The sequence below is a fragment of the Musa acuminata genome, chromosome BXJ1-2 (genome assembly GCF_036884655.1).
Source record: "Musa acuminata AAA Group cultivar baxijiao chromosome BXJ1-2, Cavendish_Baxijiao_AAA, whole genome shotgun sequence".
NCBI classification, from domain to species: Eukaryota; Viridiplantae; Streptophyta; class Magnoliopsida; order Zingiberales; family Musaceae; genus Musa; species Musa acuminata.
Window position 1 is genome coordinate 30,958,109 of NC_088328.1, and position 26,585 is coordinate 30,984,693.

A 26,585-nucleotide genomic window follows, 5' to 3' on the forward strand; every position below is an offset into this window, starting at 1 on the left:
TCCAATCACCACACATCCCTGACCATTTTGCCGGCACAGCATCTCCGTGGATCCATCGAAAGAGATGATGCTCTTGGAACCACAAAACGATCTCTCTTTCCCCTACTCAAGTAGTATCTGCTTAAAGACACACAAGCCTCGTCCTTTTGTCTTCATGGATACCTCGGACACTCCACCACAAGTCGCAGAGATGAAAGCTCTTCTTCCTGCAGCTCTAAGAAAAGACCTTTCGTTTCTACGGCGCATACGCGTCGTGGCTGAGCATCCACCGAAGAAAACCCTTACAAAACCCTCACCCTTCGTTACGCCACAGATCCATGTGGATGAAGAAGGCCGCACTTAGAAAATGTTTAAGCGGATTAGAACTTTTGATATTAAGATCATATATGATTGATCGTATCGATTTTAGTCATCAACTTGACATCACAAACACTAAAAATCCTTTTCTCCAGAATGGATGAACATGTACTAATTTGATAGAGGGATTTTACTAATTTCATCCCTAGCATAATCTTTTCTCATGGCCAACCATCCCTTAAATCTTGCCAACATATCAATCTTATATCATAAATCTTCACTCCACAATCCAACCAGCCGCATCGCATGACGCTATCATCAATCTCGACGATGAATGAAAAGAATTGATTCAAAATGTGTGGTGTTATTGTCGTGAAAATAGAACCTCAATGTTTCTCCAATCTCCAGACTGTATCTTTTCGTCGTCACTCTACAGCCAAAGTATACACAGACACATACACACATACACGAAGAAGAAAGGAAACGAGGCAGAAGAAGCGGCCGGTGAAACCCCTACCGAGAGAGACCGAGGGAGGCGCACCGCGGACAGCTGGGAGCCACCCGTCGACTCAGCAATCACGTGTGCGGAGGGTGGGCACCCGAAACCTCCCTTCGGCTACAAACGCGGCTTACTTTTTCGAGGCGGTCCCCACCGTAGATCTACCGCGATTGGATCCGCCGATGTGGCCCCTCTCCCCCAATACTAGATCTGTTGACCGCCAAACCTCCCGCCACCTGGACCTTTTTGTCTCGTTTAGGAAGCCCGGAGCGCGGTTCCTCCGCGGGCCCCCACCCCTACGTTGCCCGGGTCCCCCTTTCCCCCGTCTATTTCTCTCCCGTGCGCGACGCAGCGCTTCCCCCGCGCCGTCCTCGCTCCATCTCTCGCCTCGCTGTCATCCCAGGACAGGGAAGAAACCGAGAAAGAAAGAGGCGAGGAGGAGGAGGAGGAGGAGGAGGAGAAGAGGGGATTCCCCCTCCTCGTTGTTCCTTCCTCTCTCTCTCTCTAGCTCTATCTCTCTTTTCGACGCGCTTCCGGAGGCATTGCGTCCTCACGTTCTCCTCGTCCTGCCCAAGAGAGACTGCAACAGGTCGGTGCTCATTCGGTTTCCTCCCTCCCCGATACCGACACTAGTATTGGTTATTTGAGTTATCTTCGGATTCCATGATCTGTCCTCTGCTTTCTTTTCATGGTTTCATGTTCTATATATTCTCTGTCCTCTGAGACATCCTCTGCGGATTCCTTCTTTTAATAAGGCAGCCGTGCCTGCCATTAGGATTGCTTCCGGTGTTTGTCGCGTTGCTGATCTTCTTACGTGCTCTGTCCAGGAATGGCTCAACTCAAGACTCCCTTGGGGGGGATCATCAACGATGTCAAAGGAAGAGCCTCATGCTACAAGCAAGACTGGATCTGCGGATGTCACTCGGGCATGAGGTACGATTGCATCTTTCTATCCACCATCTCGATCTCTATTATTCATCGGATTATTTGATCTTCAGCATATTGGCTCCAACAATGTACATCTTCTTTGCCTCCGCACTTCCTGTCATCGCCTTCGGAGAACAACTCAGTAAAGACACCGGTAGGCACTCTTTCCCATTGGATCGATACGACTGCCCCCATCGGTACCTCTAAGCCGTCGACTTAAACCTGTCGCAGATGGAGCTCTGAGCACCGTCGAAACTTTGGCTTCTACCGCCATCTGTGGCGTCATACACTCCGTCATCGGCGGGCAGCCAATGTTGATCGTGGGAGTCGCAGAGCCTACCGTGATTATGTACACGTACCTGTACAGCTTCGCTAAAGGACGTGAAGATCTGGGAGGGCGTCTATACTTGGCCTGGGCAGGATGGTAATGTTTGATTCAGATCATGCTATCTATGTTTCTTGTTGCTTAACTTGGTTTTCTTTGCTGCTTCCAGGGTCTGCGTGTGGACTGCTGTAATGCTATTTCTTCTCTCAATTTTTAATGCTTCTGCTATCATTAGTAGATTCACAAGAATTGCGGATGAACTCTTCGGAATGCTGATCACAGTTCTGTTCTTCCAAGAAGCTATTAAGGTGCGCGCGCGCCCGCGTGTGTTCTCAGATTAGCTTGATATAATGATCCCTCTGTTAAAGGATCATCACTAACACAGGATGTCACAGGGGGTCGTAAGTGAATTCAGAGTACCCAAAGGTGAAGACCGAACTCTACCAATCTTCCAGTTTGAGTGGCTGTACACAAATGGGCTCCTGGGGATCATATTTGCTGCTGGTCTTCTTCTTACCGCAATGAAGAGCAGGAGGGCGAGATCATGGAAGTACGGCACAGGTGTGCCATCGTTTTGATTGCTGCACACACGCGCGCGCGCGCACGCACAGAGAGATTCTGAGAAGTCTCTGCTTTTGGATGCAGGGTGGCTCAGAGGTCTTACCGCGGACTATGGTGTGCCTTTGATGGTCTTGTTGTGGACGGCCATGTCATACGCTGTCCCCAACAAGGTTCCTTCTGGAGTTCCAAGGAGGCTCTTCAGTCCTCTTCCATGGGAAGCCAAATCTTTGTACCATTGGACTGTTGCAAAGGTAACAATGCATCTTCTCATCACAGCTTGCAAGGATCAGAGCAGTAAGCTCTCTAATTTGTTTGCCGGATGATCTGCAGGATATGCTGTCTGTTCCTCCAGTATACATCTTCGCTGCCATCATACCTGCATTGATGGTCGCAGGACTCTACTTCTTCGACCACAGCGTCGCCTCCCAGATGGCACAGCAGAAGGAGTTCAATCTGAAGAAACCCTCCGCCTACCACTACGACATTTTGGTCCTCGGCTTCATGGCACGTTTACCATCAACTCTGTTCTTCTTCCACCGTCGTAGATGCATCGTACTTCTTTCTTGACGTTCCGTTCCCATCTCAGGTTCTGGTTTGTGGGTTGCTCGGAATCCCCCCTTCCAATGGCGTCCTCCCTCAGTCCCCCATGCACACCAAGAGCCTTGCTGTCCTCAAGAGGCGGGTGGGTGGATCTGCTGTCTCTGTTGCATCCGGAAACAAGCTTCTCTAATGTCTGCTTTGTTCAGATAATCCGCAAGAAGATGGTGGAGACTGCCAAGGAGAGCATAAGGCAGCAAGCGACCAACTCGGAGATGTATGGGAAGATGCAAGAGGTGTTCGTCAAAATGGACGAGGGGTCTACGGTAATACAACAGCTCTTGCAAGATTCGATAGGATTCAGTGCGATTTACCGGAGATTTCGTCCCGTGCAGAGCATCTCGATCGATAAAGAACTGAAGAACTTGAAGGACGCAGTCATGGGCAACGGCGCCGGCGGAGACGATTCCAAGGGAGCGTTCGATCCGGAGAAGCACATCGACGCCCACTTGCCTGTTCGGGTCAACGAGCAAAGAGTGACCAACCTCCTGCAGTCGCTGCTCGTGGGTGCTTGCCTTGCAGCCATGCCCGTCATCAAGATGATACCCACATCCGTCCTCTGGGGTTACTTCGCTTACATGGCCATCGACAGTCTGCCCGGAAACCAGTTCTGGGAGCGGACACTGCTTCTGCTCATCACTCCCAGCCGGCGTTACAAGTAAGTCCGCTCCCTGTTCTACCAGCCTCTTTTCTCTCTGTCTCTGATCTCATCACCGTGTATGGCTTCCTCGTTAGGGTCTTGGAAGGGATGCATGCTTCGTTCGTGGAATCGGTTCCCTTCAGGCAGATCGCTGCCTTCACGATCTTCCAGTTCCTTTACCTGCTGCTGTGCTTTGGGGTGACATGGATACCCATAGCAGGAATCCTCTTCCCATTGCCATTCTTCGTCCTGCTCAGCATCAGACAGCACGTCCTCCCCAAGTTCTTCCATCCGCACCATCTCTGGGAGCTGGACGCGGCTGAGTACGATGAGATCGCCGGCACCCCTCGCCGCGCTCGCAGCTTTTCGTTTAAGGTACACGGGCTCGACACCCTCGACCTCACTCCACTGCATCACCGTCACGGCCATTCACATCGATGGCTTTGTTTCGGACTCGCAGGAAGGAGAAGCGTCGACGTCGGACAGCGATGACGGCCGTGTGGAAGTGTGCGACGCTGAGATACTGGACGACCTCACCACCCACAGAGGCGAACTCAAGCATCGAAACAAGAGCTTCAACGATGACAGGTTCCACCAGGTAACGAACGACACTGCATCGATCAAGTTTCATCTTCGTCCGATGCTTCATCTGCAACACTGGTGTTTGTAGGTTCATCCCGATAAGAACACGCAGATCGGATGAAGAAACAGGGCTACAGGGCTGCTGGATTTTTTTGTCGAGAAGATGTGATAGACGCGGAGAGAGAGAGGAACGAACACAACACGCTGATTCATCCGCCATTATAGATCGATCAAAAACAACAAAACACAGCGAAGATTAGTATACTTACTACGTGCAAGTAATTAGCACACCTCTCCTCGTAGCTCCCGTGTCATTCTGCTTCTTGTGAAACGGATGAATTGGCTCTCTCTTTGATATCATATCGGATTATAGTATTGCTTCATGTGTTCGATAAATTGCTTTCTTTCTCTGTCAGTCCATAGAAAGTGACATGAGATCCCACGCTTATCTGCAACTCTTCTATCCCGATTACGTTGCTTGTAGCAGGAAAACGAAGATAAACGAAGATGATCGCCAACTAAAGCACCGCAGTATTTGTATCAAATAATTCTCGAGATGAGGGATCATAATCCGTCGTTCTAAACTTGTTGATTAACTTGGAACTAATTACATATTATCTCTGTAATTGAACCGGAATCAACGATTCTGATTTCGATTCTAGATCGTAGGAACTAGAATCGAACGGCTAGAACTCGATTCAGTTCTTGATCTTAGTCGGTTCGGTTCGGTTCGGTTCTCGACCTTAACCGATTTAATTATGGTTTGGTTTTAGTTTAAACCGAACCGTGGTTGAGACTAACAACCCATGCATGGTTCTCGGAGTCGATTGAGCTTAATTACAGCTTGACTCCTTTGCCGTCCGAGTCGCGGAGGCATTGGCCGTCTCGCTTGCACCGCAACGGCAAGGGATGATGATGACGGGCCAATCACCAAACAGTTGGTGGGCGGTACGATGGTCATCCGGTACTCGGCCAACTCGACAGTGGGCCTTAACGGCACAAACAAGCAAGCGACAAGCCGTGGCCCATCACATTGATGGAACGGCTGCAACCGATAAGAAGGCCCGTCGATGGTGGCCATTTGGTCGGGTTGGGGTTCCGCTCTGTTCTTCGACGGTTGTCCGCGACTCCCTCTTTTCCCACCGTGCCATTCCCCTGCCCGATCCCAAGAACCCTTGCTGCTGCCGGCGAAAGCAAGGAGAAAGCGAGATAGATCTAGGAAAGCGAAAGCAATAATCAAGCATCCTTTGGTAATCTGAGGTTTGATCACGAATCGAAGCCCTGTAGCTCTTTCTGTCTTGAGTACTTTTGGTTATTGTGGAACGTGTTGTTGTCGATGCTCTTTTCTTTTCCCTCTCTATTTTTTGCGACACTACACTTTACTCTTTCCGGTAGCATCGATTCTTGGGAGCAAATCCAAGCCAAGGATGTCTCTGCCTCAAGGTTGGAAAGCTCCCTTCCTTTTCCCCCCTTTACCCCCTTTTTATCCTCCATTCTGAGAAGTTCTTTTTTGGACCCATACGCGTTTCCCTGGATCAGATCTTAGTGGCTTCTTGTTATTGTGTGTTCCTGAACTCTACATTTGATGTCAAAAAATGGTGCTTCTTTCCGCAGGTAGTGCGAGTTCGTTACGAAGCCATTTCCTGTAGAATCTGGAGGTTGCTAGGGGGGAGAGGGGCTGTTGTTGCTGTTGCGGAGATGAGCTACGGAAGCAGCTCGATTGCTTCAGGTTTGATTACTCTTTCTTCCTCCGTTACCAATCTTCCGGTTCCTTGCTGCTATGGGGGATTGTTTGAATGAATCAATGAATAAATTCAGGTGCTAAGACTGCTGCAAGGGCGTTTGACTTTGGAAGGACCCATGTGGTCAGACCTAAGGGGAGGCACCTGGCCACTGTTGTGTGGCTTCATGGCCTAGGTGATAATGGAGCAAGGTATTGGTAGCTCCCCTCTGTGTATTTTTGTGTGTGATTGATAAACCTGTAACATTCACTATTGACCATCAGTTTATCAGTGAAGTTGGTTCTGACCCCAGAAAAATTTTCTGCATAAGTTTAATCTAGTAGGCGGTAGAATATAAAGTGATTGAGAGACCATATTAAACCACTGCTTGTGCATGATATCTTATGTCACATGAAGTTGGACCATGTGCAGCATCAGTCTATTCTGGATATTATTTGAAGGATGTTGGGCAATCTTTATTAAGTTACTGTCTATGTTGGATATCAACTCAAGGCTGCTTGGCATCTTTGTTAAGTCGCATCTATTGTTTTCCTCAACGAGTTTTACATCATGTTGCTTCTCCAAAAAATAGTCATTTTATTTTCTCTAAAGTACTGTAAAATCCAGATTATTCTTTTATGGTTGCTTAACGAGGGAATTCTTCTCCACATTTTAATGCTGTAACAGAAGTTGTGACTTTATAATATAAAAACTGATCCTGGTTATTTTACGTAATTAAATCATATTTTAATTAGTGCTATAAGAAGACCATCACATTAAAAAATCAGTAAGAAATAGAAAAGTACCATCCAGTTGGAATTTCTCTGTTCTTTGCTTACTAGAACTTGATTAGGACCTTGCCCACTTACAAAAAAGGAAAAAAAAGAGAAAAAAACAAGATCGAAGTCTTGATGGTGTGACCATCAGTTTACTAGCTTTCCTTCAACTCTCCTCCTGTCTGTTCAGTATAGAGAATCAGGCATCAGTTTAGCAGCTATGACTATGAGTTTTATGAAAGACCTCTTTGGTTGCACTTTGAGAAAAACTAAAAATTGCAAAAACTGATAGTCCAATACAAGAGAGAAAGATACTCCATATCAAATTTCTGTTGTCTGCTTTAGCTGCTACCTTAAAAATGTTTTATGTGCTATAGTTATCCTTGTTCTATGTTAATGGCATCTTAGCATTTTTATGAGAAGCCTGGTCCAATGCTCGGTGTAGTTGGCTGTCTTCTGTTCATTGTTTCTTTCTGAAGACTTAATTTTTATATGAAAGTTTACAGTGCACCATCTGTTGTAGTGGCATGGGAATTCATGTGTCTGATAGCTGATCTATAATTACCTGAAACTGCTACCCTTTTAGGGAAAAGTTGTGCTAAGAAGTCTGATAGTTCCATTCCTTATCTGCTTATTTCTTGCTTATGCTGCAGCTGGTCCCAACTCCTGGAAACCCTCCCTCTTCCAAATGTAAGAACAAAATTGCTAATCATTTTTTATACCATGATAAATATGAAAATAACATTTTCTATTACCCTTAACTTAACTAGTATGATCTTGGGTAGTTCATCATTTGCTGGTCTTCTATTAAAATCTTTATGAACTCAATTGGACCTATGCAGATTAAGTGGATATGCCCAACTGCCCCTACCAGGCCTGTAGCAGTTTTTGGTGGATTTCCTTCAACTGCTTGTAAGTTAATTAGATTGACTGTAATATCTGTTATAAGTTTACTTTCTTGTGAGTGAATGCATATGTAAAATTGTTGAGTTCCGAACTGGTTGGAGTAACATATCAATGCAATATTTGTATCTGTGGGATAAGTGCATGGGAGTCAAAATTATAATATATGTGATATTGGCAAGGTACCTAAGAAGTTTTCTGTTTTATAGGGTTTGACGTTGGGGATCTGTCAGAGGATGGCCCTGATGATGTTGAAGGAATGGATGCATCAGCTGCACATGTTGCAAATTTATTGTCGACAGAGCCTGCTGATAGTATGTTCTCTCAAACAAACCTATTTTGTTGTGCCTGTTCACCATATGGTAGCTGTTAATCCATGAACATGAAGTTTGCAAAGAATTTATGCCATCCTTCGTATATAGTCTAGCTTTTCAACTTATTTTGATGTGCCTGTTCACCATATGGTAGCTGTTAATCCATGAACATGACGTTTGTGAAGAATATATGCCATCCTTCGTATATAGTCTAGCTTTTCAACTCACCATTAGTTGCTCGAAATGGACCAAGTTGTATATCAGAACCTTGGATTTGTCTACTTGATGCAATCAGTAGAAGCTAAGATGATAAAAGCAAAAACAGCCAACTTCGTGCAACAGATTAATTTAGAAGACCATCTTCTTTATTTCTTATGGCGCATTAAACCTGTGATCATGTGCGTCATTAAGCTTTGTATGTTTTGCATAAGCCACCTATGTCATGCATGTTGCATGTAATTTGATCAATTGGGATCTGTAATGTGCTATACTTTTTGACTGTCTATCACAGTCAAACTTGGCGTTGGTGGCTTTAGTATGGGTGCTGCCACTGCCCTGTACTCTGCAACTTGTTGTGCTCATGGAAAATATGGAAATGGCAAGCCCTACCCTGTCAATCTAAGTGTTGTTGTTGGTCTAAGTGGCTGGCTTCCATGCGCGAGGTATATTGTACTGTCATAAAGAGCTTCCATGTCAATGCGACACTTCTACTTTGACATTTAAATCTAGAGTGATCTCATTTGCAAAGCCATTTTTTTTTTTAGGAGTCTGAAGAGAAAGTTGGAAGGTTCCCAAGATGCTGCAAGACGAGCTTCATCCTTGCCTATTTTACTTTGCCATGGAAATGGTATGCGTCCGTACATCATCATAAATATATCATGCTGTGGTTCCTCATTATATCCTCTAGATGTGCACTTGAGCTGCACATTTAGCTGCTGGCTTTAGGTTAAGTTACATACAAACAGATCTATCTATGATATTCATGAATTTACCAGGTGATGCCAACCTGATGTATCATTGATCTCATGTTTTAGCTGACTAAAATAGTTATGCAATATGCAAGAGATCAGCTCATGCACCTTTTATCCAAAATGTAGCACATGAAACACTTAAGTCAGTTAACGATACATTTCACTTCTCATGGAAATGCAAGTGGAAGATGGCAGTCTTGTAATACCTTCATCTAGTATTCTTCTAATCATCAAAATGATGAATTTAATGATCAAAATCATTATAAGATGAATTCTTGATGATGTAGATTATACACCATTTCATCTCTTGAGGTCTGAACATATTTCGAGTCATATTTATCAGCATCTGATTCTCGTGATTCAACACAAATCTGCAATATGACATTCTTCTTTTCTCTAAATGTTTTATCCCAATTACTAAATGTTGGAAGTTGTATTACTTTGGAGCATTATTACATTCTGCAATGGTAACTTGTTCAGTTATGCTAAAGTTGAATTCTTACAGGAGATGAAGTGGTGTTATATAAACATGGTGAGAAATCTGCTCAGGTTTTAAAATCAAGTGGATTTGAAAACGCTGCACTCAAAACATACAATGGGTATGCAATCTTTTTTTACATGACCATTTTTATTCGGTCAGCCAAATTGCATCCTCTATAGAACTAACCGTTGAAATTGTGTAGGCTTGGCCACTATACTGTCCCTGGTGAGATGAATGATGTCTGCAAATTTCTTACCACGGTGCTGGGACTTGACGGATCTCATTCTTAATTAAAGATCCATCATGAATAAGTGTGCTAGAGTTTGATAATCACGTTGTTAATTCATAATTTTGGTTTGGGCTTTATGGTAAAATTTGTGTGCCATCACTCTTTTATCAACTTGATAGAATCCAAATGATCTCTACACACTCATAGCTCTCTTTTTTAATTACCATATTAGTTTATTTACCGTTGTAGGTTTAAGCTCACTACGTGTTTTGCTTGGAGAATTTAGTGGCCATGCCTTTGTTTTAATGTAATTTGTTCACATTATAGTCTCCTTTACAGTCGTGTTATGATTAAGGTTTTACTTTTAAATGTTTGATTCAACCTGAATTGTCAAATGGGAATCGGTGATGATAAGATTTGATCTTTAAACCTTGCTATTATAGAGTATATGGAAGTTTGTTATCTGACATCCTCAATCTTTGATAAGTAGATCTGATCTGATATATATATCGTTCGGATGAGATTTCAAATCTTCAATATTTGATAAGTGAGATCGATATATTATCATCAGATTAACATTTTAGATGTAAAATAATATATCTGATGAGATTTGTGACACAAATTATCATCATACATCAACTAGAAGTGCATGCTGAGTCGGATAGGCCTATCTATTGATACAACAGAGTTGGGTAGTAGGACTATTCCAACCGCCACTGGTGTTCCAGTTGGGTTCGGTAGCGGGCGTTTTCCAAGTTGGAGTGAGTAGGATTAAGATTTGTCGTTGATTTGAGCCTTCTTCCCTCTTTTTATCTTGTCCCGAAGCCTGTCTTCCTATCAACCCTCCTCCGTCCGCCGCCGCAGCAGCAGCAAGGATTCATGGAGCCTCCCCCGCCAAAGAAACGTCGGTTCGTCTTACACCCACCACCACAACAACCCCCTACCATGATTCCTCCCGTTCCAAACATGCCTTCATCGATCTCTACGATGCTCCCTCCCCTTCCTCCTCCCGCCATTGACCCAAACCTCGTGTTCTACAAGACTCGACTGTGCCAGAATTTTAGCACCAGGGGCGTCTGCCCCTACGGCCACCTCTGCAGGTTCGCCCACGGACCTGCCGACCTCCGCGAGCCGGTGCCCAACTGGCAGGATATCGCCGGGACGCACAAGACCAAATTGTGCCGGAGCTTTGCCGCCGGTGCCTGCCCTTACGGCGACAGATGCTTGTACTCGCACTCGCATGCACGAGGGAGTGGCTCGGCCGTGAGACCGACGCTGCCTGCAGCGCCTGTAGCCAACGCCAGCCGATCCAACGAGAGATGCGTCTCCGCGCATGGTTCTGCAGGTACACTCGAAGCCAGGCTTTGCTTGCTTTCATGGCTTATTTAGAGTCTGCTTTGTGTTTGATCAGCTGTTGTGTTCTTGTTGGTACAGTGTTGAAGAAGACTCCGATGAGCGTTGCGGAGGCAGCGAAGGATTATTCGGAAGAGGCTACGAGAAGCAGTACTCTTCCCAGATCTGCAAACTCTCCGACCCACGTTGGGACAGGAACACCACCACCACCCAGCTCAGAACCAACATTGAAGTGTTTCCCAAGGTTGCGGAGGATAAAGAAGCTGAACCATATTTACGCAGACTGGATCGATTGATATCTCTCCCCACTTCGAATGGGGACGTACAGTTGACGACGGAAAAATTTTAGATATTTTTTTTCTTTCTTTTTTATGCAATGTAGTTAGTTATCTTAGGATAATTAATTCATAGTGAATCAGATACGTTCTTTCAGTTGACCGATTCTGTAGATTACGAGCCGTTACAAACAAACGACAACAACGACGTCACGTTTCGCCGACACCGACGCATCCAGTCACCACTGTTGCTGTAAGAGACACCAAGCTTTGCCCGAGGAAGCCGACAATGGCTTAGCTGCACCAGTTCACCGACACTTGGCGGTGTCGTGCGCGGTGATCGGACGCTTAAGCATCCATCAAACCCTTCCATCCGACGGCTGCGATTAAACGTATGTTAGTTTATATTTAATTTATTAGTAATATGAGATGAAGGAGGAAAGGACGGCTGAGGAGGATAGGAATCATCGGATGGGGGATTGCGGCAGCGAGTGAGAGACCACCGGTGCGCTTCTTCGGCTCCCATCGGAAGAGATCCCGATCGATTGTTCTCTTCCTCCTCCTCGGTGTAAGGTGATTCTTCTCCAGAGAGTTTGGTGGGCAGCTCGGAGAAAGATCGGATCTGGGTAGGGTGTCGGGAGCGTCATGGAAGCCAATGCGGGAATGGTGGCGGGGTCACACAAGCGGAACGAGTTCGTGATGATTCGGCAGGGAGGAGAAGCTGGGGTGGGTGTTTGCCGTTTTTCGCCTCTTCATCCTGTTACGGATGGCCAAGATCCGACCATTTTTCCTTCTTCTCGATTCTTTTGAAAGAACTGGCATTTTGGTCGGCCTGTTGCTTGGATCAAGTGGTGCACTTTGCGGTTTCTGTGGTTTGACTTCGGGTTCATAATCGTCTTATGCAATTTGTGATGGGTTTTGTTCGGATTGACTGGATTGGAAGGCATATGGTGCCGGTCAATTTGAAGATGTTGCATACCTTTGGTTACTGTTAGGAAAGACCATAATTTTGCCTTTGTTCTGCATTCAAATATCCATTTTGGAATTTCTTCTCTAGTCAGTTTTTGTATGATTTTGAACTGATGTCGACAACCCTATGCGATTCACTGTCTTTCTTGCAGGAAGTATTAGTTAAAAGATTGCTTCGGCATTAAACTTCACCTGATTTAGGGGTGAATCAATCGCTTAATTTTGTTTTGAGTTGGCTGTAACTCTAGTTGCTTGTTGTGGACTCTTGTTAAATTTGCGACTTTGATGCGCTCGACTTTGTTGTCTTCCTTATGTGTTGTTAGATAGATATCAGTCTTCTTTCCTAATTGCGCTTGAAATCCCTGTATTTTGAAAAATGCATAAAGATCCTTTGCTACCCTTTCTTGCCGGCATAGATCTGCATGCCACTTTGTGCTTTATGGACTTGGACTTGATATCGTATCCACTGGTATTTTCATGGTTTGCATGAGACTTCTCTGAAGAAATTGAAATTTGCAGGATCATCTAACTGAAATTATTAATTTGGCAGTTTGGACCAAATTTTGGTCTTGGCTGTCACCAAAATTTTGGTTTCTTGGTTTTTCGTGTTTTATTTAACTGTTTAAATATATTTTGATGAAGTTGTTAGCTTTGCTTATCTCATACACCTGACTTACGTTTACATCATTGGAACATGGACATCTTTTACAAGTTTTCTGATTCCTTTCTCTCCTGATCCTCAATTACGTCTTTCATAATGCAGCCAAAGCTGCTGAAAAAATTTGATGGCCAAGAGTGTCAAATCTGTGGTGATACAGTAGGACTTTCAGACACGGGGGACCTTTTTGTTGCTTGTAATGAGTGTGCCTTCCCAGTCTGCCGAGCTTGTTATGAATATGAGAGGAAGGAAGGGAATAAGTCTTGCCCTCAATGCAAGACTCGGTACAAGAGACACAAAGGTAAGGTCATGGTTTTAATCATTCCACTCCTGAGATTTTAGTTGCATATGAATGTGTAAGCATAAAATGAATCTCTTATGATGCTTCTTTTGATGAAATTCCCATCCGATTATATAATCACAAACCTAGACCTACTTCACTATTTCTGACTTGTGGATTTCAGGTAGTCCTCGAGTTGATGGAGATGATGAGGAAGATGATGTTGATGATCTAGACAATGAGTTCAATTGCAGGCAAGGCAATGTTGAAGCTGGACATACATGGCAACTTCAAGGACCGGCAGAAGATGTTGATTTATCTTCTTCTTTTAGACATGAACCTCAACACCGTATTCCATATTTGACCAGTGGGCAACAGGTAGATTAAAAAGAAATTTACTTCTTCTAGGAAACAATATATTTGGCATTTGTTCATTGTCTTAAACATTGGCTTCATGGGCAAAATAGGGATTGCAATGTTAAAACAGCAAATTTTTGCTTCTGCTAAAATATAGTGATAGACATGGAGCTGCTTTTATGCTAGAAAAATTCTATGTGGGGGAGTAAACAAAGATCATACTAAAATTTGACTATCTAGTTTAACTTTTATTTTATATGCTATGAAGAATGCTGTGACAGTATAAACTAGAAAAGCTAAGATTATATAGATGAATGAGTAGAAAATTAATCGAAGATAACATGTCAATCGATTAAGAAAACCAACTTCATTGGTGAATATTAATGTTGGTTTTTCTCACTCTGGGCATATTAACCTGTATTTACTAATTATGAAAACATCTAATAGACATTCCTAGACTTTTTAGTTCTCAAATGATGAAGAAGCGCTGAGCCACAAAGAATTTTCTAATTAAGAATTTTTTTGTCTTTATTGTTTCTAAAGATAACTTCTGTGAAAGAGAATGATCGAAGTTTCTTTTTGGCTTAAGCTCTCATTAGATTTGATTCCCTTTAGGACACGTAGAATAGCAAAAATGATGATAAGATCTCCCGAAGATCTCCAGAACTCAAGAAACACAGCTCAAACAAAATTGTTTAAGAGCCTTCATCAAATCTATAGCTAAGTCACTGTCCAAAGCTATAACAGTAAATATGATGTCCATTGTTGGTCAACCTTTTGCTTGGTCTTACCATTAAACCAATATGTTTAGGTTTCTGGGGAGGTCCCTGATGCAACACCTGATCGCCATTCTATTCGAAGTCCATCATCAGGTTATGTAGATCCCAGCTTGCCAGGTAACATTAAATCCTCTTTCCATCTGCAAAATAAAACTTATTAATACATGGCATTTAGCTTTCAGTAATTGTTTTCTGGTGAACTATATGGCAGTTCCAGTAAGAATTGTGGACCCTTCCAAAGACTTGAACTCATATGGGCTTGGTAGTGTTGACTGGAAAGAAAGAGTTGAAGGTTGGAAGCTCAAACAGGACAAAACCATAATGCATGTGACCAACAAATACAATGATGGCAAAGGAGATATGGAAGGAACTGGTTCAAATGGTGAAGATCTGCAAATGTATGGACCTTGCATTTTTCCTGATATGGCCTTTTTGAATTGCTTTCTTGATTTTTTTTCCCTTCTGGCTGTTAATCTCTAGTCGTTTCATGTTCCTTTCATTTACATCAGTTCCAGAGCTAGATTTAGATAGTTTCAGTGGTGTGTATTACAAGCAATAAAATTATTCATACAATAAATGCTTATTTTGCAATAAGGTACAAGTATAGGGACAAGCTTTATCATTCAGAAATGCTTGTCATTTTATATTTCTATTTATCAAATGATGCAATATGTAGATATCTGTCCACAGTTTGACCAAGTCCATTGTAAGTATAACTTGTCTTTGAACTGTGCATCTCAGCCCACCTCTAATTTTCAGCCATAGGTAATTTCTGGTATGTGCTAAGAATTGCTGCCTTATTCATGATGCTTCAACATATAATCATACATCTGATATTTGAATTCCCTTTGTAGGGTCGATGATGCTCGGCAACCTTTAAGCCGTATAGTACCAATTCCTTCTAGCCAACTTAACCTCTACCGTGTGGTCATCATACTTCGGCTCATCATTTTATGTTTCTTCTTCCAATATCGTGTAACTCATCCGGTACATGATGCTTATCCTTTGTGGCTAACATCGGTCATTTGTGAGATATGGTTTGCTTTGTCATGGCTTCTTGATCAGTTTCCAAAATGGTATCCAATCAACCGTGAGACATACCTTGATAGGCTTGCCTTGAGGTCAGTGATCATGTCTTGTTCTTTTTCTCTATTGAACATAATATTCTTCATGTTTTTTCTATAATGATTCTTCACAATACACATTTGCAGATATGATAGGGAAGGGGAACCATCACAATTAGCTCCTGTTGATGTTTTTGTCAGTACAGTGGATCCTTTGAAGGAACCTCCTCTTATAACAGCCAACACAGTGTTGTCTATTCTTGCTGTGGATTACCCTGTTGACAAAGTCTCATGTTATGTTTCTGATGATGGTTCAGCAATGCTTACTTTTGAAGCACTGTCAGAGACTGCTGAATTTGCAAGAAAGTGGGTACCTTTTTGCAAGAAGCATAATATTGAACCCAGGGCCCCTGAGTTTTATTTTGCTCAGAAGATAGATTACCTTAAAGACAAGATTCAACCTTCTTTTGTGAAAGAACGACGTGCAATGAAGGCAAGGATGGAAACTAGATGCACGTATATCCTCTAAGATTTTGACTACTAGATTATATTGACCCATGGATCATTCCATTTTCAGAGAGAATATGAGGAATTCAAGGTACGGATAAATGCTCTTGTTGCCAAAGCACAAAAAACTCCAGAAGAAGGTTGGACAATGCAGGATGGAACTCCCTGGCCTGGAAATAACCCAAGAGATCATCCGGGCATGATACAGGTTCCATATACTTTTTTCGCAACTTCATTCCACTGTTTTACCTCTTTTTCTTTATATTATCTTTTTGTCGGTTGAATGTAGGTCTTTTTAGGGCACAGCGGAGGTCTTGATACAGATGGCAATGAGCTACCTCGCCTAGTATATGTTTCCCGTGAGAAGAGACCGGGTTTCCAACATCACAAAAAGGCTGGTGCAATGAATGCCTTGGTTTGTGTCCTTCACTCGATACTTGCACTCTCAGTGTGATTTAATGTTGCTTTCTTGCTTGGTGTTTCTAACATATCTAAGCATGCTGATGGATGTTTTAACCTGTAATTTCTGTCATGCTGGTCAGATTCGAGTATCTGCTGTCTTGACCAATGGCGCCTATCTTCTCAATGTGGATTGTGATCATTACTTCAACAACAGCAAAGCTCTCCGGGAAGCAATGTGTTTTATGATGGATCCTGCACTAGGAAAGAAGACATGCTATGTTCAGTTCCCTCAACGATTTGATGGCATTGATTTGCATGATCGATATGCCAATCGGAACATTGTGTTTTTTGATGTAAGAAATATACCAATGGTTCAGTGCACTAGTCATAGTGGAAAGAATCTTTTTCTTACTAGTATCATGTTTTGCAGATCAACTTGAAAGGTTTGGATGGCATCCAGGGTCCTGTCTATGTGGGGACAGGATGCTGTTTTAACAGGCAGGCCTTGTATGGTTATGATCCTGTATTAACCGAGGCTGATTTGGAACCAAACATTGTGTTCAAGAGCTGTTGTGGTTCAAGGAAAAAACGAAAGGGAGGAAATAAGAGCTACATTGATAATAAAAAAAGGGCTATGATGAGATCTGAATCTTCAGTTCCCATCTTCAATATGGAAGACATGGAGGAGGGAATAGAAGGTAGTAATTTGTTCTATTGTTGTATCTAAATTGTTGGTTAGCAAGACCTGAACTAACTAGTACAACTCTCATAATTTACTGTTGATGACTTTCCTGTGCTGGTAATAACTTCACAAGATATTGGATGCTTTTCAATCTATCGATATTGATGAAGATTTATATAAAGCATGGATATGGACATTAGATACCAATATGATAGTAACATGGTATATCAAATATACAGAGAAGAAGACAGCAAGAACTTACGATAACTGTGGCAAGATCATTTCATATATCTCATTAATCATTGTTGTACAATATGTATAACATGTGGACAATCTATCTAATGATTTGTTTAGATCTAGGAGAAAGTAATTGATAAGTATGATATGATAACCAATTTGGAGCACTAATGCTTCATAATTTGCAGTATTGTGTTTATTGGTGACAAAGAGGAACTTCACAAGTGTAAATGTTTTTTCTATCTAACAGTATGACTGGAACTTTGCCAGTAGTGTCAGTTGGTGGTGAAGAAACTAAAACTCTTAATACTCTTGATATTGTTGGTTTTCCGCATATGTTTGATACCTCTGTCCAATTTTTAAATGATCTACACGTCCGCCTAATTTATTTCTTGGAGTTTGACTCATATTGTTGATCTTTGAACATGGCAATGATTCTTTAGCAATATGTTTCTTCTTTGTTAAGGTCAATCTCTAGCATTGTGAACATTTTGCACTTCACCACAACCACATCCATGCATATTTTCTGTGTGCACTATTCCTTTTCTTTATGAGGCATCATGCAAACTTTCAATGAAACCCAAATGTCATTTGTATTTTTAAGCCAGATATGGATTTATATTTGATCTCATGATCTAGGAAGTGAAACAATCAAATTACCCTTGATTTGAATTGGATATGTTGATCACTAGTATGTTTTGTGTACCTAAGTGAATGCATAATCACTGGAAATCACATATTATCTTTTAGTTTCTCATTATTGTTGATATGATTATGAACAAGACAGCCTTTTAGAGCATGTTGTTTGTTAGCCACAACCATGATCTTTTGTGCCTGAGAAACTTACAGAGTATCTACTTTAATTTACAAAAGATTCTTCACATTGAAAAACCATCCTTTTTCTGCTGAATAAATTCCTCCTCTACATGTAAAGAACACTTTTGTTATGTTCTTTTCTCTTTTTTTCCTGCATCTTGACAATATATTGTCAAGTTTGAATTATGTCTATTTATTTGGCTCTCAAGGTTATGAGGATGAGAGATCACTGCTCATGTCTCAGAGGAGCTTGGAAAAGCAATTTGGTCAGTCACCAATTTTCATTGCATCTACCTTCATGGAGCAGGGAGGCATACCACCATCCACGGATCCAGCGTCTCTTCTGAAAGAAGCCATACATGTTATTAGCTGTGGGTACGAAGACAAAACTGAATGGGGAAAAGAGGTTAATCTAACATACACACTCTGTTACCTTCTAGTATGTTTTAGCTCTCTATTAAATAAGTTGATGATTTTTGTTTGTTCACCTACTTTCAGATTGGCTGGATATATGGATCTGTTACTGAGGATATTCTTACTGGTTTTAAGATGCATGCTCGTGGATGGATTTCAATTTATTGCATGCCTCCCCGCCCTGCATTCAAGGGTTCTGCCCCAATCAATCTTTCTGATCGTCTCAACCAAGTGTTGCGGTGGGCCTTGGGATCAATTGAAATCCTGCTCAGTAGACATTGCCCTATATGGTATGGTTACAATGGAAGATTGAAGCTTTTGGAGAGGGTGGCATACATTAATACCATAGTTTATCCAATCACGTCAATCCCACTGATTGCCTATTGTGTTCTTCCTGCTATTTGCCTTCTCACAGGAAAATTTATTATTCCAGAGGTTAGCTTCTTTTATTACAGCTATCATTAGACTCTCATTTGATTTCTTGTGCATGCAATTTTGGTTTAGTTTCTTTGACCGTTTGCATGACTAATAATGAGTAACCGATCTAGATGTCACCTTTGTTAGTGTGAATTCTGGGAGGCTATATACGGCATTACAGTATTATTGAGAACTAGCTTATATTGACCAGTTTGACATTTTATAGTTCTCACATTCTGTTGGATATTAGCACCTATTATTCCTTAGTCAATAGACCCTGGTGCAAAGTGGATGAGCTTATGCAGTATCATGATCTGGCTCGATGGAGTAACTAATCAATTAAATTGATGAGTCTGAGACACTTGCTCAACATGCTTAAGTCCAATTTGTCAATGATAGGCCCATCTAGCCTTATAAGCCTATCTAAACCTCGATACGACTAAACTGGGGTATTCCACAATCCATTATTTCCTCAAGGCAAAAGCGTAAACAAGCATGTCATAGTAATGCACCTGAAAAAAATTCCATGTTGTGCCGCACATCATGCTTCAGGAAATTGAACAGCAGAAGCACTTATAAAAACTTCAGTAAGAACTTTACTTAATTTACTCTCTCGAAATCCACCCAAATTCACTTTATGGTTTGCAGTAAAAAACAGATTACTGATCTAGACCTAATATGTTGGTGTTTTGGTGCAAGCTTACGGTTGTTATCTTGCTTGTAGAGGAGACATTCTTTTTCACATACATATGCAATAGTTGTTCGATCCTTCATGCCAAAATGTGTGAAGTCAGGATTTGATCTGCAATCACCATCACACAAATGGCTTCATGTTCATTTCTTTCTGGGTGATTTCAAATGTGGTCCCTTTTTTTTTTTACATTTTGACTTTAGCAGTTGCAATCAATGCAATTTCATTCTTTATTTCAACTGGCACCTTTTACATTGCCAAGGTTGCTTCTGATCCTACTATCCATCCATTGTGCAGATAAGCAATTATGCAGGAATGTGGTTCATTCTGCTCTTCATCTCAATCTTCGCTACTGGAATTCTTGAACTCAGGTGGAGCGGGGTCGGGATTGAGGACTGGTGGAGGAATGAGCAGTTTTGGGTGATTGGAGGAACATCAGCCCACCTGTTTGCCGTGTTCCAGGGTCTGCTTAAGGTGTTAGCAGGGATAGACACCAGCTTCACGGTCACATCCAAGTCTTCAGATGACGACGGAGACTTTGCTGAGTTGTATGTGTTCAAGTGGACGAGTCTCCTCGTTCCCCCAACTACTGTCTTGGTCATCAACATGGTAGGAATCGTGGCAGGCGTCTCTTATGCCATCAACAGCGGCTACCAGTCATGGGGTCCTCTGTTCGGAAGGCTGTTCTTCGCATTTTGGGTGATTGCACATCTATATCCCTTCCTCAAGGGGCTTATGGGCCGGCAAAACCGAACACCTACAATTGTCATTGTGTGGTCCATTCTCCTTGCCTCAATCTTCTCATTGCTCTGGGTACACATTGATCCATTTACTTCTTCCACACAAAAGGCTGCGGTCATGGGACAGTGTGGTGTCAATTGCTGATCCTTCCATGTCAAGTTGGTTTCTCTGGGTGCTGGTGCTCATATGAAGAGGCAAAGCTTGTGTGGTATAGATGTTTAAGTTATGTATGTTTTTTTGTTCTCATAAAATGATTACTTGGTTTCTGTAATATTCAAGCCGCTGTAGTTGTCATTGTAAGATTCCACCTTTTTTTTCTTTTTGTGTATGATATGAATAGATCTGATGAGGACTTTGTTAGTGTACCACTGTGTGTTAAAACAGAGTTTGCTAGTGTTTCTCAATGATATCATGAACAATATTCATATGAAAGAAGGACAAGAAGGTGAACTAATGATATTGACGATTATTTCTCTTGCATGCAATAGTTATTGGAGAACTAATGTGATCTTTCTACGTTCATGGAAGAATAATGTTCTTCTGAAGCATAACAACTTTGTCGTGGATAAAGAAAACATTATTGCATGATTCAAAATATCGAATTAGTTCTTTTCTGTGACATTTTATTATTCAAAAGAAGAAAATTCATATCATTTTTCCGCTGTCTTATTATTCTTCGGAAACAAACTATATTAAAATAAATTCCCAACAATCATAGTATTTAATTTAATATGCCAACAAAGTCTACTCTCATTTTTGCGGGTCCCACAATAATCAAGGCGGTACACGTACGAGCCTTGGCGAATACCACGAGTCGAGATGATCGTACTTTTGGGTCCCACGGAAGTCTCCAAAGATAGCCCGGGTAAGTTCAAGCGGGGAACAACAGCGGGCTGAGGAATGTATAGCTCATTTCAGCTGCCATTGGCGCAATAGCGAGATTTCCATTGAGAGAAAAAACAATAACACTATTCCTACATGCGTCCTCGTACCTACAAATCTACCTGCCTCATTAGTGGAGTGGGAAACGGCTCCTCGAGTGGGTCCCGCCAAAGTTCCTTGTTAAACCCCAATAAAAGGCGGGTATCGAACAGGTCGTGGAAAGACTGGTGGAAGTTGCATGGCTCATTTAAGAATGCAGGTCAAAATGGAATCCCATTCACCGGATCAAACGGCGACACAGGCAAATCTAAATCAGATCGGGGAGAAAGAACGAAGCAGCAGCAGCAGCCAACGAGGAAGAGGAGAACCAGGGGAAGAGGAAGAAGGATGAGCGAGGAGGAAGGCAGGAGCAAAGGGGGACCGCAGCAATACGGCACCTTCCAGGGCGCCCCCAACTACGCCCAGCCCGCCATCGGCTTCCCCCAGCCGGTGCCTCCCCCGGGCCACACCGCTGCGCACCCTTTCCCTCCGCCTCAGCAGTCTGGTCCTGCCTATTACGCCCGCGGTTACCACGCTGTCCCGGGTACGCCCTCGGTCCGCCTTATCGCCTGCGAAAAATGCTTCTTTTTCGTGAATCTCCTTGGCAGTCGATATGCTTCGATGTCTTCTCTCTTTCATGCCTAATTTGCTCGTTTATGAGTACTTCCTTTCTTTTAAGGACAAGAATTTCTTGGAATATAGATGGATTATAAGTCTGTTAGAAGTCATTTTCGAAATGATCGTCGGAATTTATAGCGGGGGAGAGGGTTTAAAGATAATATAGAGCTTAATTTAATCGAAACTGGGGCAACATGTCTTCAGCTTGATGGGATCAACTCGGATCTGACTGCTTCCTTTGTGTTCTTCATGCAGAGATTTTGGTGCTTTGATAGGCAAGATCTTTGTACGTATATAAACAGTTGCAATGAGAGCGGCTTCTTTGTTGATTCCTTGCTGTCCATTACTCTAGTCTTAATGCAGATTTTGTGTGCAGCAGAGTGGAGGACAGAGCCATTTTGACGGTTGATCAAATTGACTACGCTTGATCACTGTAGATATCTTAATTCAATATCAAAATTATAATCCACAAACTCAGATCATTTGATCGATTCTTCTTCTTTGTTAACCTTTCATGATAGGATGCAGCCTAACTTCACATCTTTTACAGTAAGATGTTTCCTCTTCTTAAAATGCTTACCACTATTTGATATTATATACAGAAAGATATACCGAAATTAAAATCATTTTTACTCGCGCTCGAGCCATATGAGTAGAAAAACCTCCTATACATTTCTTTTTTTTTTTTGGGGGGGGGGGGGGGGGGGATTGTTTATGTACATCTATCCCAATGAGCCATCTATCAAATTGTTGCAATTGATGTTTGATCCTGAAGATAAGGAAGAGATCTTCAAAAAGTGGGTTTTTATATTACCTTTCGGGATAGGAAGCATAAAAAATTTGTACATCTATATTACCTTTCAGGATAGGAAGCATACAAAAATAGTACATCCTGCCCAACTTTTCTTTGACATGGTTATCACTAAAGAACTGACATTTTACCAGGAGATAGTGAACCTTGTGTTGATTAGCCATGGGATGTTGTTGATCCACCACATCTGGATCAAGTTGGCCTTTGGTAAATGCTAGTGAAGAATTTGTGTCTGTTTCAAAGTAGAAGAATTTGTCACACATGACAGAGAGGAAAACCAGGTCAAAGGGATGGGGAGACAGAACTTTGTGGGATTTAGGTGAAATATGACAAAAGTTGCAAAAACTTCAGAGCAAAAAACAATAAGGTTATGAAGGGAAGATCCTATCTTCTTTTGAAGTGTCAAAGACCAAAATATGATTGTGATTTTCATGTTCATTGCTATTCTTATCATTTAAAAAATTACTTCTTGAACAAATTCTTTATCAATATTATTTGGTTGTAATCCTCCATAATTTCTGCTCTGTGCACAAAACTATTGCTTTCCCTTACACTTAATGGAATAACTGGCAGACAAAAGTCCAGGTACAGTTTATTGGCTTTGTGAGAATTAGGTGAGAATCTGACTGTTTCAGCATGAGATAACTACTTGACACTATCCAAAATATACTTATCAAAATTTAGATGTTTCAGGTCCTTCCTGTTTGCCATTAGCATCCTTTAGTTTTCAATGGTGTGTTCCTTAATTTGCTAAAGGTGTTCTGCAAGATTTTGATGTAACTTTGTTATGTTCCAGTTGTTTATTTCTGAGTACCTTTTGCCTGATAGTTTATTCACCTTCTCTCAATGCATTTGACTGACTGAAAGCACAAAGTTCAAAATTGATGTTCAATCCTGTTCGCTTGTAAATTCTGTTCATGGTTTAGACAAGTTATCTATTATTGTTCACCATGAATTTTTATGGCTGCATTGATATATTTTGAAAAGGAATTTTTTTTTATTATATTCACTGAAAGCTTTTGCATCACTAGTATAAACTTAGATGATTTATGGTATTCTGTTATTCTGCATACGCTGATGTATCTCTTGTTTCCTGACTTATTGATCATTTTTAAGGTTATGCACCTGTTATTGAAGTTGTTGAAGGAACACCATTGAGACAGCCACGTCTCGCTTGTTGTGGCTTGGGCATCGGTTGGCTTTTGTATGTGAATCTTACATTTACTTTCTCAATACGTCTGTAATATATATCTACATCAAATCTTTATGTTTATATGTGTATATGTATATACGTGTAGCAATTTCTTTCCAAGTGGTTAGTGATGAAAGCGAGATTTAATCCAAGACCTTAAGATTGTTATTAGCTAACTAGCTGACATCTTAAAAAAAAAAATTATAGGTTGAGATTTTGAATTTAGGTAAATGCGTCTGACCCATCATCATCAACAATAATATTTTAGATATAAAAAAATATATAGAATGATGTTTGAATACCCTTAATATAATATAAGTGAATTAGGTATGCCATCAAACTAATATTTTATATATTAAAATTTGTACAATGAGATTTCAAACCCCTAACTTAAGGTAAGTGAATTGGACACACCATCCTCAGGAGGATTGAGGTGTATAATATATCATATACTTGTATACATAAGTAAAGTTAAGCTAAAATTATATTGGGAGGATTAAGGCCTCAATTGTATCAACTTTATATAAATAATGAAGACTCCAAATTTAATTGACTTCAATCAACATAATCTATGATGTTCAGTGTTCATTAGATTAACAAGAAATAAATGGTGTGAAAATATATTCATGCGTGGAAGTATGACCCTGACAATCTCAATTAATGAACCAAATGATTGATACTTCTAAACTGTTGATAAAATCAAAATATGTTCTGTTATCACTACTAATCATTTTGTCAACTTGAAGCACAAGTTAGAATGATTTAAAAAGTATGATATTTTTATTTATAGGTTTTTTATAAATCATAGATTATGCTCATTGTTCGGTGGAGAGGATATATAATTTGAAGCCATCATGATTTGACTTTTGAGGCAACAGGCTTGAAAGCCTATATATATATGTATGTATATATATATATATGTATATATATATATATGTATACATATATATGTATATACATATATGTATACATATATATGTATATACATATATGTATACATATATATGTATATACATATATGTATACATATATATGTATATACATATATGTATACATATATACATACATATGTATAATGTGTGTGTTTGTGTGTGCATACTTATATGTGTGCATCTATACCTACCTTGTTTTTTAATCTTTCAAATATTTTTTTGTCATTTCTTAGTACGTTTGGAAGGCTAATGACATGTATTTTTCATTTCTGGAAGGTTCATAGTTGGTTTCTTTCTACCTGCCATTCCGTGGTATGTTGGATCTTTTATTCTACTTTGTGTTAGAGTAGACTACCGAGAGAAGCCAGGCCTAGTTGCTTGCACAATTGCAGTAAGTGATTTTTTAAAAATTTGTATTCATTGTGAACTCGTTTTTGTTTCATCATTTTGATTTTTGTTTCCTTCAAATTCAGCTAAACTTTACTTGTCATTGACTGTGAACAACATACCTAGCTGCAATGATATACTAACCGTTGCTTAGTAATTCCAAATTGATATTTTCCTAGTTGCATTTAAAGTTCAAAATTGTATTTGTTATTTTTGCAGATTAAATCTATACCAGTATTTTGAAACAAGGGCATCATGGTACTCATCTTTTAGTAAAAAAATTATCTAACTTAATTATGAAGACTTCACAAAATCTCATACAAAAAATATGGAGATTAGATTCAAACACTCATTCCTCTCACAACACCATCACTACCTGGCCCTTTGGTGATTATTTTTCTCTCATTCACATTGGGTCAATCCTTTCCATACATTTTGGGTTAAAAAGACTTCGTGACACCTCAATTGAGTCTCGCTCTTCTAATATTAACTCGGGCATAAGTATTTTGGACCAATGATTAAATCTATCAAGTATCAGTAATTTTATATCTTGGTGATGAATTTGCACAGGATTTTGTCCTTACCGTTGGCCATACAGTTTTTCTAATTATTGTGTGCTGCTGGCCTCTAGATATGAAACCTGCATTGAATGAGAACAGGATTTTGTCCAAACACTACCATATTATTTGCTTCTTATAATTATTTTGTGCTACTTACCTTGGCATGAGTTTGACACAGGATTGGTCTGACAGACTATTTCATGCCTTTTTATCTGTTGAACCATGGTTTTAATAGATGACTGCTTAAGGCAGTGGTGTTGGTCTTAAAACATAAGAATATACACAGACTCTTTTCATTACATTTGTGTGCATATTGAAGAATAATCATGACACTTGATAATGTTATGAGGTTAAACTAGATTCTAACTTCTACAAATTCAGTTGAGGATACATTTTAGTAGTGAACAGCATCTTAGAACTTACTTTTGACCACCTCATGTGTCCGTGAATAGATTTAATTCAAGGCGATATTTTCTCATGAGGATTGTAATGTTATTCTATGAGCAGGCCATCCTTGCTGCAATTGCTGCTACTGTTGGTGCAACCAAGGGAGCTGATGTGTGGTGATAAATGGTGTGATTATTGTGTATATGCATTCTTTCCTGTCTCTATACCTTGACTCTAGCAAAAATATTAGTTGGTGTTGTGGATGTACTTGTAATATGTCATGGTTCCTCAATAAATCACTGATTCCTTGTA

General features: G+C 40.8%; 5 protein-coding genes across 7 annotated transcripts; all 5 read left to right on the forward strand.

Annotated features, from left to right (window-relative positions):
- The first annotated feature begins 1,159 nt into the window (after positions 1–1,159).
- On the forward strand, positions 1,160–4,811 carry LOC135609692 (boron transporter 4-like). 2 transcript variants are annotated; one of them, XM_065103222.1, is made up of 14 exons: positions 1,160–1,385; positions 1,624–1,729; positions 1,795–1,877; positions 1,955–2,147; positions 2,218–2,356; positions 2,444–2,609; positions 2,694–2,860; positions 2,940–3,113; positions 3,196–3,291; positions 3,356–3,472; positions 3,542–3,864; positions 3,942–4,221; positions 4,307–4,444; positions 4,517–4,811. In XM_065103222.1, exons 2-14 carry the CDS (start codon positions 1,626–1,628, stop codon positions 4,547–4,549), a joined length of 2,013 nt encoding a protein of 670 aa, XP_064959294.1. In that variant the 5' UTR covers positions 1,160–1,385; positions 1,624–1,625; the 3' UTR covers positions 4,550–4,811. The 2 variants fall into 2 exon arrangements, with proteins under 2 accessions (XP_064959294.1, XP_064959285.1); XM_065103213.1 differs by having other exon boundaries at positions 3,356–3,864.
- Positions 4,812–5,400: 589 nt separating this feature from the next.
- Positions 5,401–10,027, forward strand: LOC135609698 (uncharacterized). 2 transcript variants are annotated; one of them, XM_065103240.1, is made up of 11 exons: positions 5,401–5,688; positions 5,824–5,871; positions 6,043–6,157; positions 6,247–6,361; positions 7,579–7,615; positions 7,768–7,837; positions 8,038–8,142; positions 8,654–8,804; positions 8,907–8,989; positions 9,619–9,712; positions 9,797–10,027. In XM_065103240.1, the coding sequence occupies exons 3-11, from the start codon at positions 6,127–6,129 to the stop codon at positions 9,882–9,884; spliced, it is 774 nt and encodes a 257-aa protein (XP_064959312.1). In that variant the 5' UTR covers positions 5,401–5,688; positions 5,824–5,871; positions 6,043–6,126; the 3' UTR covers positions 9,885–10,027. The 2 variants fall into 2 exon arrangements, with proteins under 2 accessions (XP_064959312.1, XP_064959303.1); XM_065103231.1 differs by lacking the exon at positions 5,824–5,871.
- Positions 10,028–10,173: 146 nt separating this feature from the next.
- Positions 10,174–11,608, forward strand: LOC135609705 (zinc finger CCCH domain-containing protein 39-like). Its single transcript, XM_065103247.1, has 2 exons — positions 10,174–11,168; positions 11,258–11,608. The coding sequence occupies exons 1-2, from the start codon at positions 10,703–10,705 to the stop codon at positions 11,470–11,472; spliced, it is 681 nt and encodes a 226-aa protein (XP_064959319.1). The 5' UTR covers positions 10,174–10,702; the 3' UTR covers positions 11,473–11,608.
- Positions 11,609–11,883: 275 nt separating this feature from the next.
- On the forward strand, positions 11,884–20,830 carry LOC135609690 (probable cellulose synthase A catalytic subunit 1 [UDP-forming]). Its single transcript, XM_065103208.1, has 14 exons — positions 11,884–12,177; positions 13,184–13,379; positions 13,543–13,736; positions 14,527–14,611; positions 14,706–14,892; positions 15,349–15,615; positions 15,706–16,051; positions 16,136–16,273; positions 16,355–16,480; positions 16,608–16,820; positions 16,898–17,165; positions 18,412–18,608; positions 18,701–19,051; positions 20,022–20,830. The coding sequence occupies exons 1-14, from the start codon at positions 12,097–12,099 to the stop codon at positions 20,607–20,609; spliced, it is 3,237 nt and encodes a 1,078-aa protein (XP_064959280.1). The 5' UTR covers positions 11,884–12,096; the 3' UTR covers positions 20,610–20,830.
- A 598-nt stretch (positions 20,831–21,428) lies between these two features.
- On the forward strand, positions 21,429–26,585 carry LOC135609712 (large ribosomal subunit protein eL20z-like). Its single transcript, XM_065103258.1, has 4 exons — positions 21,429–21,930; positions 23,932–24,019; positions 25,216–25,330; positions 26,394–26,585. Exons 1-4 carry the CDS (start codon positions 21,444–21,446, stop codon positions 26,451–26,453), a joined length of 750 nt encoding a protein of 249 aa, XP_064959330.1. The 5' UTR covers positions 21,429–21,443; the 3' UTR covers positions 26,454–26,585.

Bases quoted from the DNA above. Each gene is read 5' to 3' on its own strand.
- LOC135609692 (XM_065103213.1), top strand. From the start codon at position 1,626: ATGGCTCAACTCAAGACTCCCTTGGGGGGGATCATCAACGATGTCAAA. The intron at 2,610-2,693 runs GTGTGCCATCGT...TTTTGGATGCAG, and splicing joins ATCATGGAAGTACGGCACAG to GGTGGCTCAGAGGTCTTACC. The intron at 3,865-3,941 runs GTAAGTCCGCTC...CTTCCTCGTTAG, and splicing joins ACTCCCAGCCGGCGTTACAA to GGTCTTGGAAGGGATGCATG.
- LOC135609698 (XM_065103240.1), top strand. From the start codon at position 6,127: ATGAGCTACGGAAGCAGCTCGATTGCTTCAG. The intron at 6,158-6,246 runs GTTTGATTACTC...GAATAAATTCAG, and splicing joins AAGCAGCTCGATTGCTTCAG to GTGCTAAGACTGCTGCAAGG. The intron at 8,990-9,618 runs GTATGCGTCCGT...GAATTCTTACAG, and splicing joins TTTACTTTGCCATGGAAATG to GAGATGAAGTGGTGTTATAT.
- LOC135609705 (XM_065103247.1), top strand. From the start codon at position 10,703: ATGGAGCCTCCCCCGCCAAAGAAACGTCGGTTCGTCTTACACCCACCA. The intron at 11,169-11,257 runs GTACACTCGAAG...TTGTTGGTACAG, and splicing joins CTCCGCGCATGGTTCTGCAG to TGTTGAAGAAGACTCCGATG.
- LOC135609690 (XM_065103208.1), top strand. From the start codon at position 12,097: ATGGAAGCCAATGCGGGAATGGTGGCGGGGTCACACAAGCGGAACGAG. The intron at 15,616-15,705 runs GTCAGTGATCAT...ACACATTTGCAG, and splicing joins CTTGATAGGCTTGCCTTGAG to ATATGATAGGGAAGGGGAAC. The intron at 17,166-18,411 runs GTAGTAATTTGT...TTGGCTCTCAAG, and splicing joins CATGGAGGAGGGAATAGAAG to GTTATGAGGATGAGAGATCA.
- LOC135609712 (XM_065103258.1), top strand. From the start codon at position 21,444: ATGCGTCCTCGTACCTACAAATCTACCTGCCTCATTAGTGGAGTGGGA. The intron at 21,931-23,931 runs GTACGCCCTCGG...ATCATTTTTAAG, and splicing joins CGGTTACCACGCTGTCCCGG to GTTATGCACCTGTTATTGAA. The intron at 24,020-25,215 runs GTATGTGAATCT...CATTTCTGGAAG, and splicing joins TTGGGCATCGGTTGGCTTTT to GTTCATAGTTGGTTTCTTTC.